Source organism: Falco punctatus, assembly GCF_963210335.1.
Source record: "Falco punctatus genome assembly, chromosome: 2".
NCBI lineage: Eukaryota > Metazoa > Chordata > Aves > Falconiformes > Falconidae > Falco > Falco punctatus.
Window position 1 is genome coordinate 17,099,292 of NC_137581.1, and position 16,422 is coordinate 17,115,713.

Consider the following 16,422-nt stretch of genomic DNA (forward strand, 5'->3'; position numbering starts at 1 on the left):
TGAGAAATGAAGAAAACATATTGCGCACATAGAAAGATATGAAGCAGCGCATGAAACTGAATATTAACAGCTGTTTTAGGCTTTGACCAGCAATGCTCTCTCACTGAAGAGGTTCTGAATATATTTTGCCATCTTTTTACTATGCTTTACAGGTTATTCTTCTCAATAATAAGCTTACAATCTGACAATGTCATAGGAAGAGAGAGGGAAACAACATTTTTGATTGTTGTGCCAAGAGCAGGATACGAACCCAAATACCTGTGTCACAGTGCACCTAAGGAGAACAATGGGCAGATAGTTTTTGAGATGCAGTTTGATTTCTTTGCATTTGTGATTTTAAGCCAGTAGGTTGTACTGCCATCTTTTTGTGTATTGGGAAATACCATGAGAGCACTGTGATAGCAAGAAAGATTCTGGCATTGCTGTAGTCAACGATGTAATAATGCAATTTAGTGACATCAATTGATGTTAATGCAAGTTAGCAATTCTGCTCTCAGAGGAGAATGTGAGAGATGCTAAGCAATTTCTGCCTGTTGGAAGGTTGTGTTGTATTTCAGAAAGGCTACTTGCGTCAAAGGAAGATAGGTCATGCCAAGCATTCAAAACCTTTACCTCCATTCTACAGGCTTCTTTTAGTCTGACACCTGTTAGGAGCTCCAGTTTTGGATAGACAGCATTTTGTTAAATGTTCTACAAATACAGAGTTATAGAAGAGATGTTCATTCATAACAACTTACAATGTAATTATTTCGTATGAAGCAATGTTTTCTGAGTGTTAACTGCACTTTATGAGACGACATAAATGTTCTCCTCTTATCAACTGTTAGACTCTCAGGCAATAGCACATTCATTTCCTTAAGTATCTCCTGCCCCAGAGTTGAAATTAAATAAACTCTCCTTGTTAAAATAAACATGGACAAGTATGTAAGATAAATAAGTTAGCCACAGTTACAAAGTTAAGTTCTTTTATTTGGTTTATCTGCTTATTTCTTTTAAAGATGTCTAAGCTACCATCTATGCCATTTTACAGTAGAGATTTGTATGTGTTTTAAATAAATAACTGTACAGTTTGCGTAAGAGTAAAAGAATTTGTGGTCCACAGAAATAGAAAAGATGCATACATATTCTTATGACTACTTAGTCATGTATTAACCTTTTTTTTTTCCAAGTCTTGTTTTAGCTGAAAAGAATTATTTAGAAAGCAAACTCCTTTAATGTCATTTGACACTGACCTGCCTTTCTATGAAGCAGTTAGAGCCTGATGTCATTAAACACAGGGGCATGGCCAGAATCCATCTTGCACTCAGATCTGATGAGGCTAGTCTTCCATTTAGAGGGTGAATGGCTTTCACCTTATATAACCTTGTTCAAATGGTTCATTTGTATTTTATTTTCTGAAAGGTAATTACTTCTTCTCATTATTTTAATTATAATGTGAGACCTATAGCTATTTAGAAATGCCTTTTATACATAAAAAAAAAGCAGAAAGATCAGACTTTCAGAGATAGAAGAAACAGCTTGGTGACAAAAAAGGGAAGACAGTGGAAGATGCATTTCCAGTAATCCATGCCAAACATTTGATTTTAAAACTACCCAATTATATAGTGGGCAGTTCCCACTGGCATAATCATGGGAGGCTAAGAAGCAGCTTTGTCTTCAAATGGATCGAGAAGAAACTGCAAGGTTCACAGGGGGAAAAAAAAGGGGGGGCGGGGGTAGAGAGAAAAGAGATAGCTCAGGGTTTCTTAAGCTTTGGACTTCTGGCCCTCCACAGACAGTAATTCCCTAATGTCATATTGACATGTCCATAGTAAGCAGGATCTACATCTGAAAAATCCCTTAGCTATGGTCACTGCATTATCTGGGGAAAACAGGCAAGCTACAAGATGCTGAAAAAACTTAAGTGCACTGAAATGATCAAAACAACAAGGCAACATAAAGGAACAAATACAAGTACTGAAAACACAATCTGTTTGAGATGTCAGCATGACATGCCTTAAAGTAACCATAATTCCTGGATATATATATAGATACCCACACAGGCCAAGACCCAAATTTCCAGGAAGATCAGGAGAGAAAATCTCTTGATATGGTTTTGTTTTTATGAAGTTAGGAGTAATAATGCCTAGGATGTTTGAAAGGAGGGCTGAAGTATAAAGTACAGTATGATGAAAGAAATAGAGAATTCTTGTTGAACAGGCCAGTCATAGATAATAAGGGTATCTACATTCATCTTAGTGGTTCTTTGAAAAGCTTTTATTCATTATTCCAACTATATGAAGAACTTACATGTTAGAATCTTTGGTTTCCAGATTGGAAAACTCAAAAAATCCAAATGACATGGCTACAGTTAGTGGAAATTAAAATGGAAGTCAGAGCAAAAATTTACCAGCTCCTTACCTTTCACTTATACGGTGTGTATCTCTCCAGGTACTGTTTGCCAGTTCATTAGATTAAGGCTAGGAAAACCAGTAAAATTACACAGTTTATGGGGGTAATTGTAGGCTGTCAGAAGCACCTAAATGTTCTGGGCAAGCCATCATTACCCATGGTGATGCGTAAGAAGAAGCAACCCAACAACCAAGAAATACATTTAGGATGTACATGACAAAGTAAATTTCACATGATAGTTTTTAAATTTATTTACTCATCATAACACACTTGCACTAACGTAGAAGAAAAATCATGGAAGCATCAAATCTCTTATCCACTACAAACAAAGTCAGGGCTGTCATATGTGAGGAGACTGATAGAACAATGGGCATGTCATATATCTTGATTCCTGAAATGATAGCTCAGAAGGTACGGCTTGATTGGGGAATAGCTTCAGCAGAGCCTTGTGCAATTTTGTCAGCAGCTGCTGTTCTGCCAATATACAGTCACAGTCTGCAACAGACAGCAGAAGAATTTTGTTTCTAGGTCTTGTGGGGAGTTTTTACTCTCAGACCAAGTTGTATATAATCTCATGATTTATACCATGTTCCATTTATCTGACAGTAATGCCAGTTTCAAATTCTGCTTTGTACCATCAAAGGGAAGGAAGTAAAGGAAGGGACAAACAACAGATTTTATCAAAAGTACTCAGAAACTCTTCTCAGAGAAGTCCCAATTGTGAGCAAAAAAATGACTGAAAAGTTCTTTTTCAAGTTAGGGTGTGTGTAGTTAAATAATAGCTTTTATTATCCCATGGGAAATTGGGAAAAACAGATAAGATTTTCATCACATATATCCTCTTAACATAGTTTTAAAAAATTAGAAACCATGTTTTCTAGCTCCTGGAAAGATACTTAGATCTAAGAGTGGCCAAGGAAGCAATGCTTTATTGAATGTTATTTAATCAGCATTGTGTGGTGAATGTTGATCTTGCTAAGGCCAGAAGGAATCCATGGCTTCATTCATTCTAAATCATAAACAGCAAAGCAGGAAGAATTATTTGAGATGGTATCTTGTTCAATAACATGAGTCAAATTAAGCAGTTATTTCAGTTGCTAGTGAGGGGACTCTTGAAGGTGTGAAATCTGCTACTGAGGGAAGAAATTAGCAAAAATCCCAGCCTTGCCCCGTCAACATTCAGAAGCCTGGACTGTACAGAGAGCGTTGCACTTTAGTGGACAGCCTGTGTTCACTAGAAGATTAAGGTGGAAAAATAAGAAATTGGGAGACAGAATTGCCAATGAAAGAAAAATAAGAGTTCCAGTGATGGATCAAATAACATCATTCCCCTCAGGACAGGCTTTACTTCTAAATATAAAACTATAAACCAGACCAAAAAAACACATCTATGTTCAGTTTTGAACGACAAGCACCTAAGGACCTTCATCTTAATGCAAGACCAAGTTAATCACATCTTTCATGATTTTCTGCCTTCCTTCCCTTCCTTTTCCCAGATCCTTCAGAGATCTGGGGAGACATTTCCGAAGTCAGGGGGAGCAGTTAGATGCTTAGTCTCCTTTCAAAATCACATGGAACTTTAGTACCAAACTTCTTCAGTACTTTCAAAAATGCTTTACTTGAGCTTCCTCAATTACAGAAGAGTTCATCTTTTGTTTCAGCTCAGTTAAATTAGAACACAAGGTCTGACGTAAAGAGGCACTATTGGTTCAGAAGCGTAGGGTAAAAAGTTGATAATGCATTCATCGAAACAGTATAGGTCAGGAGCCATACTGTATGGCTCCACCTCTCATACCTTCTATGAAATTCAGTTAATTCCTCTCAATGATAATTTTGCTGGCAGAAGCACTGCAAAATTGACATGTATTTTTCCAAAATGAAGAAAAAAAAATTCTTGCTATTTTTTCCAAAAACTACAAATAGTTCTTCTTTTGCATAAGAAAAATCTGTGATTATGTAGCTATGTATAAAAAGCTATTTTTATGTAATTAACTGCACATTTTATAAGATACCCTCCCATTAAAATTGTACTGGTTTTTTTCCAGTTCTTTTTTTCTGGAAAGAAAAATGTCTGTTTAACCATGCCTATTTTCTCCCTTTTCAAGATAAAAAGAAAAAAGAAAGCTAATGTAGAAAAATGGGCCATCAAAGGATTACTTCTTAAAACAAAATTCAGACTTCTTTTTGTTCTGTTTTATTAAAACGGGGTACAGGGGCAGGTTTTCTAAACTCTTACATTTTGGGGGGAAAAACAAGCTGCAAAGAAATTTGTTTTCTCTACAAAGGAATGTTTGGATGAAGTTCAGATTTGAACTGAAAGAAATAATGTCTCATAAGGAAATGGACCAATCCAAGAACAGCGAAAAATGTTTAACCACAGAAGCAAAAAATGTTTAATCACACAAGCAATCTAGATAAGTTATAAACCATTATTACTCTAGATATTCATCTAATGAGGATGAATTTTCCCTGAGCTGGCAAACTGAAGAGGTGATACGATTCTGCAAGAAGATCTCTAACCATGTCATGAGTATCTGAGTTGAAATGTTAACCTCAGTTAAGCAATTGGGAATTTTACCATTGATTCCATAAAACAGATTTTTACTGTGGTCCAGTCCAATTTTCATGCAATCTGATGCAATCTGCTATACCTCTTTAAGCTTCTGTCTGGGGGTGTGGGGTGGGTGGGGGATGAGGAGGAGGGGAAAGATAACTGTAGACTTTTTGTCCTTGAGAAAACCTGCCAGCTTCATGAGAACTTTCTACCAAAAACCTTCATGTTTAACTTTTTAAAAAACTTCTATGGTTTTGAAAAGCCTGGGAATCTCACGTGGTACTGGTATTTTTATCAGTTTTTTAAAACAGCCAAAAAAGAACTTCTGTGCCAATGTGGATTATCATTCATATGACTATGAAAGGTAAATGCTGCATGTGGATTCTCTATGGGAGAGTGTTCAAAGAGGAAGTTTTGGCAGAGTAAGGAAATGCACGTGTATGTGTATTGCCAGACAGCTATAAATACCAGATCCATGGAGTGTACAGGGCTGGAGGACAAAGGCACAAAGACTGGATAATTTATTGCAGAGAGAGCTGTAAAGTACTTTTAAAAATGAGAAAAGATTGTTAGCATTCAGCAAATGTGAAATTCATGAGGGGAGTTCTATCAAAGAGATTAGCCAAGGCACAGCAGAAAGAGAAATTTTATAAATAAACCTAGTGGAAAATGTTTTCTTGTTGTGTAAAAATGTTCCCTTGGATTTAAATTATTTGGAATTATATATTAATGAAAGTAAATTACTTCAGTGGTGCTGAAGTTTTCACATGGAAAGTACTTGAAGATTAAAGCAGTCTTCTTCATAGAAATTTACGAAAGGCCAGGTTACTTTTTGTTCTCCATCAGGAAATGAGAATTGTCAGCACTTTTCAGGAAAAGAGAGACATGGTCTGTATCTGAGAAATACCTGCAACCCCTGGCTGAGAAGAATCTGTGCGTGTTGTGTGAGAAGGGCCTCAGAGAAAGGAAGCTCCAAGTCACATTAAATCTGGGGATGGACAGAGGAGAAAACACCACAGATACACTTTCGAAAGTGAGACTTTAAAAATTGTTTTAAAATGTAGCTGCCAAGTCTTTCATGGATAGCTAGTCTCCTTTTACAGCTAAAAGAGATGGGGTACCTCTAGTGGATTATTACCCATCTTAAGCTGGGATGGTTTGTCTTCTGAATATACCTTTTTCTCTTTTAGAGACAGGAAAAAAAAAACCAACAATAACAACCACACAACCACCTAATTTTCAGGTGAAATTAAAGAAAGAAACAGGTGAGACAGTCCCCTCCACTGTCGCTGCATGCACCTATACATACAAAGGTAGACATGCTCCTTTCAAAAATTTTTTTGGAATGGGCTTTGATGAAACTTTAGTCAATGTATTGATTTTTGCAGAGCAAAGCATGCTCCACATCGAGAAGAGATTCAGCAGCTGGATCTACAAGTCTGTCTTGTCTGGTGTCTGTGGCCCTCTTTTTTCTGTTATTTTGGGCATCTCTCTGGGTAATCTTCTAAAGTTAATGTTCTGTAACTTAGTGAACTGATATAAGATGTTGCACACAAAATACTGTGTTACAATGTTTGAACTGATTTTAAAAGAAGAAAGTTACTGTGGATGTTAATCAAGCTAATGCAATTAACTAATTTCGTTTAATGTGTTTATTGGTGACATGGACAGTGGGCATGAGTTTATCCTTAGAAAGTTTGCCCATGACAGCAAGGTGAGTGGTGTGGTTGACATGCTGAAGGAAAGGGATGCCATCCAGAGGGACCTTGACAGATCCATGTGGACCTCATGAAGTTCAACAAGGCCAAGAGCAAGGTCTTGTGAGACCCCATTTGAGTACTATGTTCAGCTCTGGGGCCCCCAGCGTAAGAAGGACATGGACCTGTTGGGAGTGAGTCCAGAGGAGGACCATGAAGATGATCAGAGGCTGCAGCACCTCTCCTATGGAGCCAGGCTGAGAGAGTTGGGGTTGTTCAGCCTGGAGAAGAGGAGGCTCCAGGGAGACCTTATAGCAGCCTGACAGTGCCTAAAGGGGGACTACAAGAAAGCTTGTAGAATTGAAGAATTTTTACAAGGGCATGTAGTGATAGGACAAGGGGGAATGGCTTTAAACTGAAAGAGGGTGGGTTTAGGTGAGATATTAGGAAGAAATTCTTTACCGTGAGGGTGGTGAGGCACTGGCACAGGTTGCCCAGAGCAGCTGTGGCTGCCCCATCCCTGGCAGTGCTCAAGGCCAGGCTGGATGGGGCTTTGGGCAACCTGGTCTAGTGGGAGGTGTCCCTACCCATGGCAGGGGGGTTGGAACTAGATGGTCTTTAATGTGCTTTACAACCCAAACAATTCCATGATTCTATGATTGTAATTCCATTTTCCATTCAATAGGCAAAAGATGCACCATTACTCTCTGCTGTTGTTTAAGGAATTGACTTAGCAGAAACAGTCTATTAGAGGCAATTCACAAAAACTGCTTCTGTAAAATTAATTATTTTGAAAAGTAAGAAATCTCTATCTTTCTTTGCAATATGTTCTCACATCTGCAGTTGCACAAACAAAACTGCATTTCCCATATTACTATTTCATCTAGCACATGCAACCAAGGTTTTCATTGTTTCTAGGGGAGTGTTTTTAAATGGACTGGTAAGTCACTGAGTACAAGAAGTTGTACACTCATTGCTGTGGGTTACATGTAAAAGACGTGTGAATTTTGTGTGCCTCAAGTTTGACGGATCCATCTGTTGATCTCAACATAAAAATTCCTGCACACTCTTTAGTATTTGCTTAATTTTATGCATGCAACTAAACACGCCGACCTTTAGAACAAATCATTATGTGTTTTTAGGGTTCCAGAATTTCCTATAGAATTGCGAGATAAAGGTCTATTAGGTGTAACATTTATACACATTGGGATAGCAGTCAGAAGCCGCAGCTGAGACAGTTGGGCCATTGTGCTAAACTCTTTATAGACATCTAGTAGGAGACTGGCCTTCCTGACAAGTGCTTATATTCCAAAATAGACCAGACAGTTGAGGTGTTGAGAACTGAGACATGGGAATGTGATTTGCTCCAAAGTATGAATTTAGTTTCAGAGATTCAGTCCCAACATACCAGACTTCTCATTATGCAGTTGCAGTATAGGAGGATAGATGTTTGAGAGGAATAAATATTTGAGAGGGTAATGTTTGTGATTCAATTTTTTATTTTTTTTTAACTGGAAAGATCTTAATTTAGTCTCTTTTTGTTCACCTCCATCGTTAATACTGGATTAAATTGTAGAGCAATAAACTGACTTTAGTTGAAGTAATGATGTGATATTATTTCTGGATATAATGCTTTAGGTATGATGCTACCTGAAGTGTGATGTGTGCCTCCTGAATGCAGGAAAAGGTAACTCTTTTGCTTGAAGAAGTTTGTGATCAAAAGGCAAAAGTGATGATTTAGAGGGTGCAAGTGTTATCAGTGAAAAATTAATAGGGTTGTGATGGATGCTTATTTCATTAGACACAAAAAATGTAACCATATAAGTTATAAGAAACTCATTGTTTCCCTTTCCCCTGTTTTGGATAGGAGTATGTAGAAATATCCTTTGTATTTGAGACAGTTTTTAAGATAGTAGTAAACTGGTCCAGGTATATCTGTAATGTTTTTCATATACTCACTTTATGTAACACTGTTTTCTCTTTTGTAATCCTATCTGTCATCTTATATCAGTGATTTAATTCATGAAAGTACCTCATTAAGTTGGTCTCAGTGCTGGGGATTTTTGTTAATGCAACAGCATAATTTAGTATAAAATCAGCAGTCTCCGATACGACCCAGAGGAAGAGCATATTTGTATCAAATCTGTACTGGATTTGGGTGCAAGATAGTCGAAAAGTACATGGGAATTAATTTAGATCACTTATCTTGTAATTCTGTAGCCCCGACTAGCCTTGCATCCTCTTCCAGGAGATGGAGGTCAGTGGAATGATCAGGAGGAGGTGGATCAGGGAACACAGAGGTGAAAGAAAGTGTTGGGATGTTCTGTGCAAAATTAGCAGAAATGTGTTTTGACATTTTAACAGGAAACTCTCGTATTAAAGCTGTTCTTTATCTTGTTGGAGCTTTCACACATATAAGTTGATAAATCATTTGACCTTGGGAGGCAGGTCCTTATTTAGATTAAATGAGTCTCCCTTCTGTGCTGCTTTTCACTTGTAGAGCTTGTATCTCCATATGGCTAGGCTGTTCCTCTTAGAAGAAGTTCTTTAGGTTGAGAAAATTCACCCAGCATTTTTACATCGGTGCTGGCAAATGCAGGTGCACAGCAGCTGAACAAAATAAGAGAGTATATGACTGTGATCCATGAGGACATGGATCACTGATAGCATTGCAGGCACACCTCAAATTAAAGCCTTATACTACCGTAGTGGCAAGGAAATGTATCTCCTATGGTTTTGAAATGTATTGCTGTCTGGAGTTTACTGCGTATATTGGCTTTCTGTGGACAGTTTTTGGTTGGGGGGAGGCTACAGGGGTGACCTCTGTGAGAAGACACCAGAGGCCACTCACATGTCAAAGCCAGTTTTCAGCCAGCTCTGAAATGGACCCACCTCTGGCCAAAGCTGAGCCCATCAGCAACACTGTGATGCCTCTTGATAACATATTTAAGAAAGGGTAAAAAACACTTCATAGAAGCAGTAGAGAGAAGAGTGAGGAAATGTGAGAAAATAAACCCTGCAGACGCCAGGGCTGGTGAAGAAGGAGGGGGAGAAGGTGATGCAGGTGCTGGAGCAGAGATTGCTCTACAGCCCATAGAGAAGACCACAGTGACACAGTTTGTCCCCCTGCAGCCCATGGGGGACCATGGGTGGAGCAGGTAACCACTGTGCAGCCCATAGAGGACCCCATGCCGCAGTAGGTAGATATGCCCTTAAGGAAGCTGCAGCCTGTAGAGAGCCCACAGCAGAGCAGGCTTCTGGCAGGAGCTGTGGCCCATGGAAAGGAGCTCATACAGGAGCAGGTTTTCTGGCAGGAACTGTGGACCGTGGTATTACAGCACTCTCCAAACTATCAAGCTGCAACAAGGTCTTTTGCCATCTCATGCCAGCATACTCTTCATGCCAGTCCCTCTGCTGCCTTGTCCTCATCTCGCCTCATCCAGGGTGTGTGTTCTCGCTCTTCTCTCTACTTCTTCCTCTCTCACCTTCTTTTCCTCAGCTGCTCTGTCTTCATTGACTCTCAACCACTTAACCAGCCACAGCTGCACCCTATCTACATCAGCCAGCCCACCGCCCCTGAAGCCAGCCCACAGCTGTATATTATCAATGGTAATTAATCTCCTTCATTCCTCTACACCGTGGGGCACCCACACTAGAGCAGTCTTTTCCTGATGGACTGTACTCCATGGAGAGTATCTAGGGTGTAGCAGTTCTTGCAGATCTGCAGCCCATGGGAAGGAATTGTGGAGGATTGTATCCTGTATTGGGACCCTGTGCTGATTAGGGGAACAGCAGGAGGAGGAAGGAACAGCTGTTTATGGACTGACCACAGTCCCCACTCCCCATTTGGATCTCCAAAATATAGGAGGAAATGAAGAGACAGCAAGGAAAGACTGTCCTCTTGTCTGGAAAACTTCCATAATGCAAACCATTCCGAGTCTTTCAATTTTGGTGCTTCCAAAGTTCGTGAGTTTATGGCAGATCAGTGAACTTGTCAGTATACCTGTAACAGACAGCTGTGCTGGGGGTTCCCACGTAGGAGCCTAAAACCTAGAGAAAAACATTTTTAAATGCTTGTTCCAGAGCTCATGTCCTGGAAGACCCAGGGTCTGTGAGTCATGTCTCTGAAGCAAGATCTAACATGTTATTTCTGTTTTAGTCTGGGTTTTCCAGATTCCTACATATATGGTATAGGTGCCATATGGGCTGCTGAGCAAAAGTAATGCTGTTGGCTAACCAGCTGTGCTCTACTAATCAGACTTCATTGTGTAAATAGATTTTTAGAGTACTGTTTTATTTGTCTCTTGAAATTATAAAACTTTTGGATGTGCCCAAATAATAGAACAAGACCAATACCATGTAAATATGTGTGCAGGTATGTATATGTGCATTTGTACATACACATTTATCACCAACTTTAACTTGATATCTTCTGTGTCATTTTCATGGTTATGGCTGTATTTGGACTCTTCACTTCCCCTGTGGTTTTAGAGGATTTAAAATATATGGATATAATTTCTGGAAATCAGTGAACAAGAAATTGGGACTTTTTGCTGGTTTATTTTTCAACAAAAGATCTGTATTTAAAGTATGGGACTTGTCTTTAGAACAGTGACAGGGACTTTGGGAACGGAGAAAGAAGACCACATGTGGCTTGACTGTGTGTCTTGGTAAATCCTGCAGTGTACAATTTTTGCCATTTTGGCATTATGATTTCTTTTTTTAACTGAAGGTCCCATGAGTCACCTATTCTTTCAAAGTGATAGTACTATCACATAATCTGCTAGAATAGAACAGATCTAATTTGTATTACAGCTACTGCAATAACATTATCTTGACTACTTATGGTGCATTGCAACGTCTTCTCTGGAGTCTGACCTCCACATTCATTTTATCTGTGGTGAGGCCAATGGCATTGCAAAATATGCAGGAGAAAATCATATGTGTAATACTGGCATTAAGTTGTCAGCTATGAAGAGATATCTGGTTTAAAGACAAATTATTATTCAATACATTTCCAAGTATGTTCATGAAAGTGTATTTGTCACTGCTTTATATTTATTGGAGGAAAAATTCTGAGCAGAATTTTCTTAGAATGCTAATACAAGACTGTGTTTTACCAAGCATAATTTAGTCCACTTATTATAAGTAAAATGCCTTTAGAAGTGTAAGAGAAATGGATAAAGAATTGGGAAATCCAGGTAGTCATGTTTGCCTAGAGGCATTTTCTGAGAACAGTAGTGAGTCAGAGCGCAAATCCTCATGGCTTTGCTGATTTTTGTGGTTGCTGCTGATTACTGTAAAATTGATTCAGGAGCGTTGCAGCATCTCTGCCTATGTTTAAGCCTAATCTCCATAGTGTCAAGGCATTTTTCATCTCTGCGGGTATCGTACTGAGTAAAAAAAAAAAAAATATCTCATAACCTTTTCTTATCAAGGAGCAAAGAAGGACATTATTCAGTAACTTCCCAGTCTTGATCTTGAGTACAGTAGCACAGATTTTCTTGGATTGGTTATTTCAGGTCTTTCATGATAGTCAGATAATGTTTTATTGCATCTGGATGTAGGCTGTGGCAAGGATAGTTTGCTTTGAAAAAGTGAAGAATTACTATTGTGTTATTTTTAGTTAAAAACGTTTTAGAGTCATATGTTATTTAATGAAATTTCAAGTTTGTCTTTTTTACTCTTTTTTTTGTCTCCATCCTGAGAATGAATTTGAGCTTTAATTCCACTAAGTGTACAATTTCACAGCTTGACATTGATTTCTTGAATTTTTCATCATGTAGAATCCTACTGTATGGACCATGTATTATAAAAAGTACCCATTGCCCATTTAAAAATGCAAAGATGTAAGGCAGTGGAGGGCTTTAACAAGGGTTTTTTCTAAACAGAAAACACATTAAAGAACTACCACTTACGTACACAGGGTTTACATTCAAATATTTCAGTTGGCAAAGTTAACTGGACTGTTCTTGAAAACAGGAGGGCTGCAATTTCCTCACAGAAACACTTGTAAAACAGTGAGAAATCCCTTTGCGGAGGAAAGTGACATGCAGGATGTGACTCCAGAACTGAATGATTATACAAGAAAGATATAATAAAGGAATGCTTAAAAAGGGTTATTAGTAATAAAGATTCAGTTGTGTTGAAGAAATCAGGAGGTATGTAGCACACTTGCTGCATAAGTGAGAGCCTTACCTAGCAGAGCTGCCATTGGAAACTGAAACTTGCAAAGGACATTAAAACAACAGTAGAAGGTCATTTACATCTTTAAATGCAAAGACAGGAAATAGGAAAATAATTAGAGATGTTATATACTGATGATGGGACAGAAAGACAGGAAAATCTGGTTAGAGACCTAAAACTCAGGCTTCACATTGATTTTCACTCAAGGAGGATGTTGACCTTAGAAGAGGCACGATGGCTAATGGAAATAGGGAAATCACCTCTTTCTTCTGTGGTTCTTAAAGAATTGGTTTACTGCAGGGCAGATGCAATAACAAGTGCTTCTTAGTAGAGCTGTTAAATGAGTTGTGATACATATGATCAGTGAGTAGGAAATATAATACCTATTTTTAAAGGGGAACATAGAATCTGGCCACTGTGGACCTATCGGCTTAACTTCAGCAGTTTTAAAAGTTGTAGAACAGATTTTGATGGGAAAAAAGCTTTAAAATATAGCTGTAGACAGAAAATGGCATAAAATGCAACCAGGAAGATACAAGGTAGAAAGTATGGGATTAATCTCTATCTTCCAATTGCCAAGAGAATGAAGTAAAACAGACATGCTCCTAAGAGAAGTGATTTATGAACACAGACAAAAAGGAGAGTTAAAAGGCAGGGATGAAACTAAGGGGATGGCAACAAATACTGGTAGAAGACACCAGACTGGAGAAGCATACCTACAGAAGGAAGACATTAAGAGACTTATTTTACAGTAGACTAAGAAATAAAAAGTTAGAGTACACTGATGGAATTTGCTGCTGATGAGGATCCAGACATCAACAGAAGTTCAAAGTAAGCTAGGAATGTTAACTGTGGAGGTAAATAATTTTGAGGAGTCAAGTAATAGATGTGACATAATAGAAAACAAATAAAGTTGACTCATAAAAATACTATGCTATAAGCAGATAGTCATAACTTGGAAATGGCCCAGAAGGGGAAAGGGGCAGAATTTTGATTGCAAGATTGTCACAGCACTCTCTAAACTATCAAGCCGCAACAAGGTCTTTTACCATGTCATACCAGCACACTCTTCATGCCAGCCCCTCTGCTGCCACCTTCTCACCTCATCCAGGGCATGTGTTGTCTCTCCTCTTGCTTCTTCCTCTCCCTTCATTGGCTCTCAACCCCTTAACAGAACCAGCCACAGCTGCACCCTATCTACATCGGCCAACCCGCCGCCCCTGAAGCCAGCCCACAGCTGTATATTATCAATGATAATTAACCCAGCTTCATTCCTCTACACGAGATGATCGTCAGCCATCAGTGAAGTGCAGATTTAGAAAAACGCAGCATGATCTTAGAATATGTCATCAGAAGTATATTACAGTAGAGATGGGGAAGTAAAAAGAAGCAGAGAGCCGTCAACTGAAGTTCTAAACATGTTGTTCAACTGTGTTCCAGAAAGATGAGGTACAACTGGGAAGGCACAGAACAACATTTTTTAGGATGATTAGCAGAATGGCAAGCCAGTTATTTGATGGGTCTAGGAGAATGTATGTTGTGTGGTCCAGGAAAGAAAATACTGAAAATGTTTGTAAGAGCTGTGTATCAACATACTGAAGGGGAAGTTAGGGGAAGGAAGAAAGCTTTTTAAAAAGCTTTATTTATATATAATCTGGCTATGAAAATCCTTAGGTTGGGGGCTATAACAGCGGGACAGCACATAAAATGACAGAACTGCCCTCGAGCCACAACTCCAGTTATGGCATCAGAACTGGATAAGTCACCCAAGTCTAAGGAGAAAATGCACAATTTTTATTTTTTGCTTTTTATGCAGTAAATGTAATATGAAAGAATTAAAGCTGAACTGATTTGATCGGGTCATTTGTTAAGTGTGTGTATGCTGTACCCTGACTGTGCTGCTCTCATGGGATGACTGTGACATCCAGGCTGGAAGAGAGGAGGCCATCATCTAGTTAAAAGGGTGTGACTTAGGTTTTTCTATGGTTAGGCTGATGTAAGAAAGGGTTGTCGGGCAGGAGGGTCTGGAACAGGAAAGCATAAGAAATACGTACTTGGGAGAAATGGATACAATGATCCCCTAGCTGACTGTTCCTTTCTCTGTTTTCTGTGAATCTGGGATAGGTACACTACTAATGATCACACAGTTTCTAATAATTAGTTTTGTGCTTAAAAAAAAGTGGGTTGTGACTCATTGGGCCCTTTATGGGTTGCTAGAAAGAGAGTATTTTCTCAAAAAAATACTCTTATGCCTGCTTTTATGTGCATAGATCAGTAAAGCCCTTATCCATTGGCTGAAATCAACAGAAGTCCTTCTCTATGTTTTAAATGAGTCCAAGAGCAAATCAAAACTCAGGAAATATATTCGGGTCATTTGTTTTCTGGTTTTGAGGTTGACACAGAGTAGAAATAAAAGGTTTTGGGCAAAAGTCTGCTCACATTGACGTACTGCATTTTGCTTCAACTGCTCTTTTAAAGTCAAGATTATTCATAAAGTAGGTTTTTACTCAATGTCTGTGGTAGAGTTTTAACGTAGCACAAGGGCTCTTGCTTAAAAGGCAGTGAAGGTTCTACACTGTTACAATTCAAAATGTCCAGATTTCACTTAGGAGGTCAGTAACATTTTTGTGATAATTTTCACATTTTAAAATGTGAATGCTTTTCTGTTTAAGGTAATGGAAGTGACCAATCCCTGCCAGTATGCAAAGCTATGGTTGAAACAGCATATGTTGACTTCTTACTGGTGTGCAAAATTACATGTTATTTTTTTTATGTTTTATTTTAGAGTAAAACCACTATAAATAATGTAATTTTTAATGAATAACATCCAGAAGTGACAAGATGCTATTGAGCTATTGATCTACTGGTTTCCAGAATGAAACACATGTGAAAATTGAAGTTAACTATACAGGCAGGAATGGAAATCTTCAAATTAAAAATTTGGGGATGTTGGAATGTGTAAGTACGTGTTTACAGATTGTGTCACTAGCTGAATTCTGGTTTTGTTTTGTTTTTTTTTTTTTTTGTTTTCTTCCAGTTTGCTCCCAGTATTCTAGAGGAGTATTTGCCATTTTTGGACTATATGATAAGAGATCAGTACATACCTTGACCTCATTCTGCAGCGCCTTGCACATCTCCCTCATCACACCAAGTTTCCCCACAGAGGGTGAGAGTCAGTTTGTGCTGCAGCTGCGGCCATCTCTGCGGGGAGCCCTCCTGAGCTTGCTGGATCATTATGAATGGAACCGCTTCGTCTTCCTGTATGACACAGATCGAGGTGAGTTGTGACCCAGCTTTCTTACCTTTTTAGTTCAAATTGCTTTTGCAAGAACTGTGCATTTTTATATCATACTGAGAGCTTGGGGAGTCAAATTTTAAAGGGTCTTTGAGGTGAAGTACCTCTGGCTGAGTAGCTGTGTGGCTGAAGGAGGAATTTCTTCGTCTGCAAAAACTGGATACTGGATGCACATAGTATGTAATCGACCAGCTGAAGCCTGTGCTTGAAGTCTAGAATACTAAAACGTTCTAACTAGTGTTAGTGAAACAAAGACACAGTTCAATAAGCAGAAATTTACAGCTCTGTTCACTCTTCAA

At 38.6% G+C, this 16,422-nt stretch overlaps 1 protein-coding gene across 6 annotated transcripts in view; it reads left to right on the plus strand.

Annotated features, from left to right (window-relative positions):
- The window catches only part of GRIA4 (glutamate ionotropic receptor AMPA type subunit 4), a 275,697-nt gene that overhangs the window by 98,984 nt on the left and 160,291 nt on the right, over window positions 1-16,422 (plus strand). For 5 of the 6 annotated variants that reach the window (XR_013926315.1, XM_080377063.1, XM_080377062.1 and 2 more), the window contains exon 3: window positions 15,866-16,105. Coding sequence is in view for 5 of the 6 variants with exons in the window: in XM_080377063.1 (XP_080233189.1) it covers window positions 15,866-16,105 (240 nt within the window). In the remaining variant the exon portion in view is untranslated. Of the gene's footprint in view, window positions 1-10,395; window positions 16,106-16,422 lie in introns of those variants that run through there. The other variant, XM_080377065.1, reaches the window with a different exon arrangement.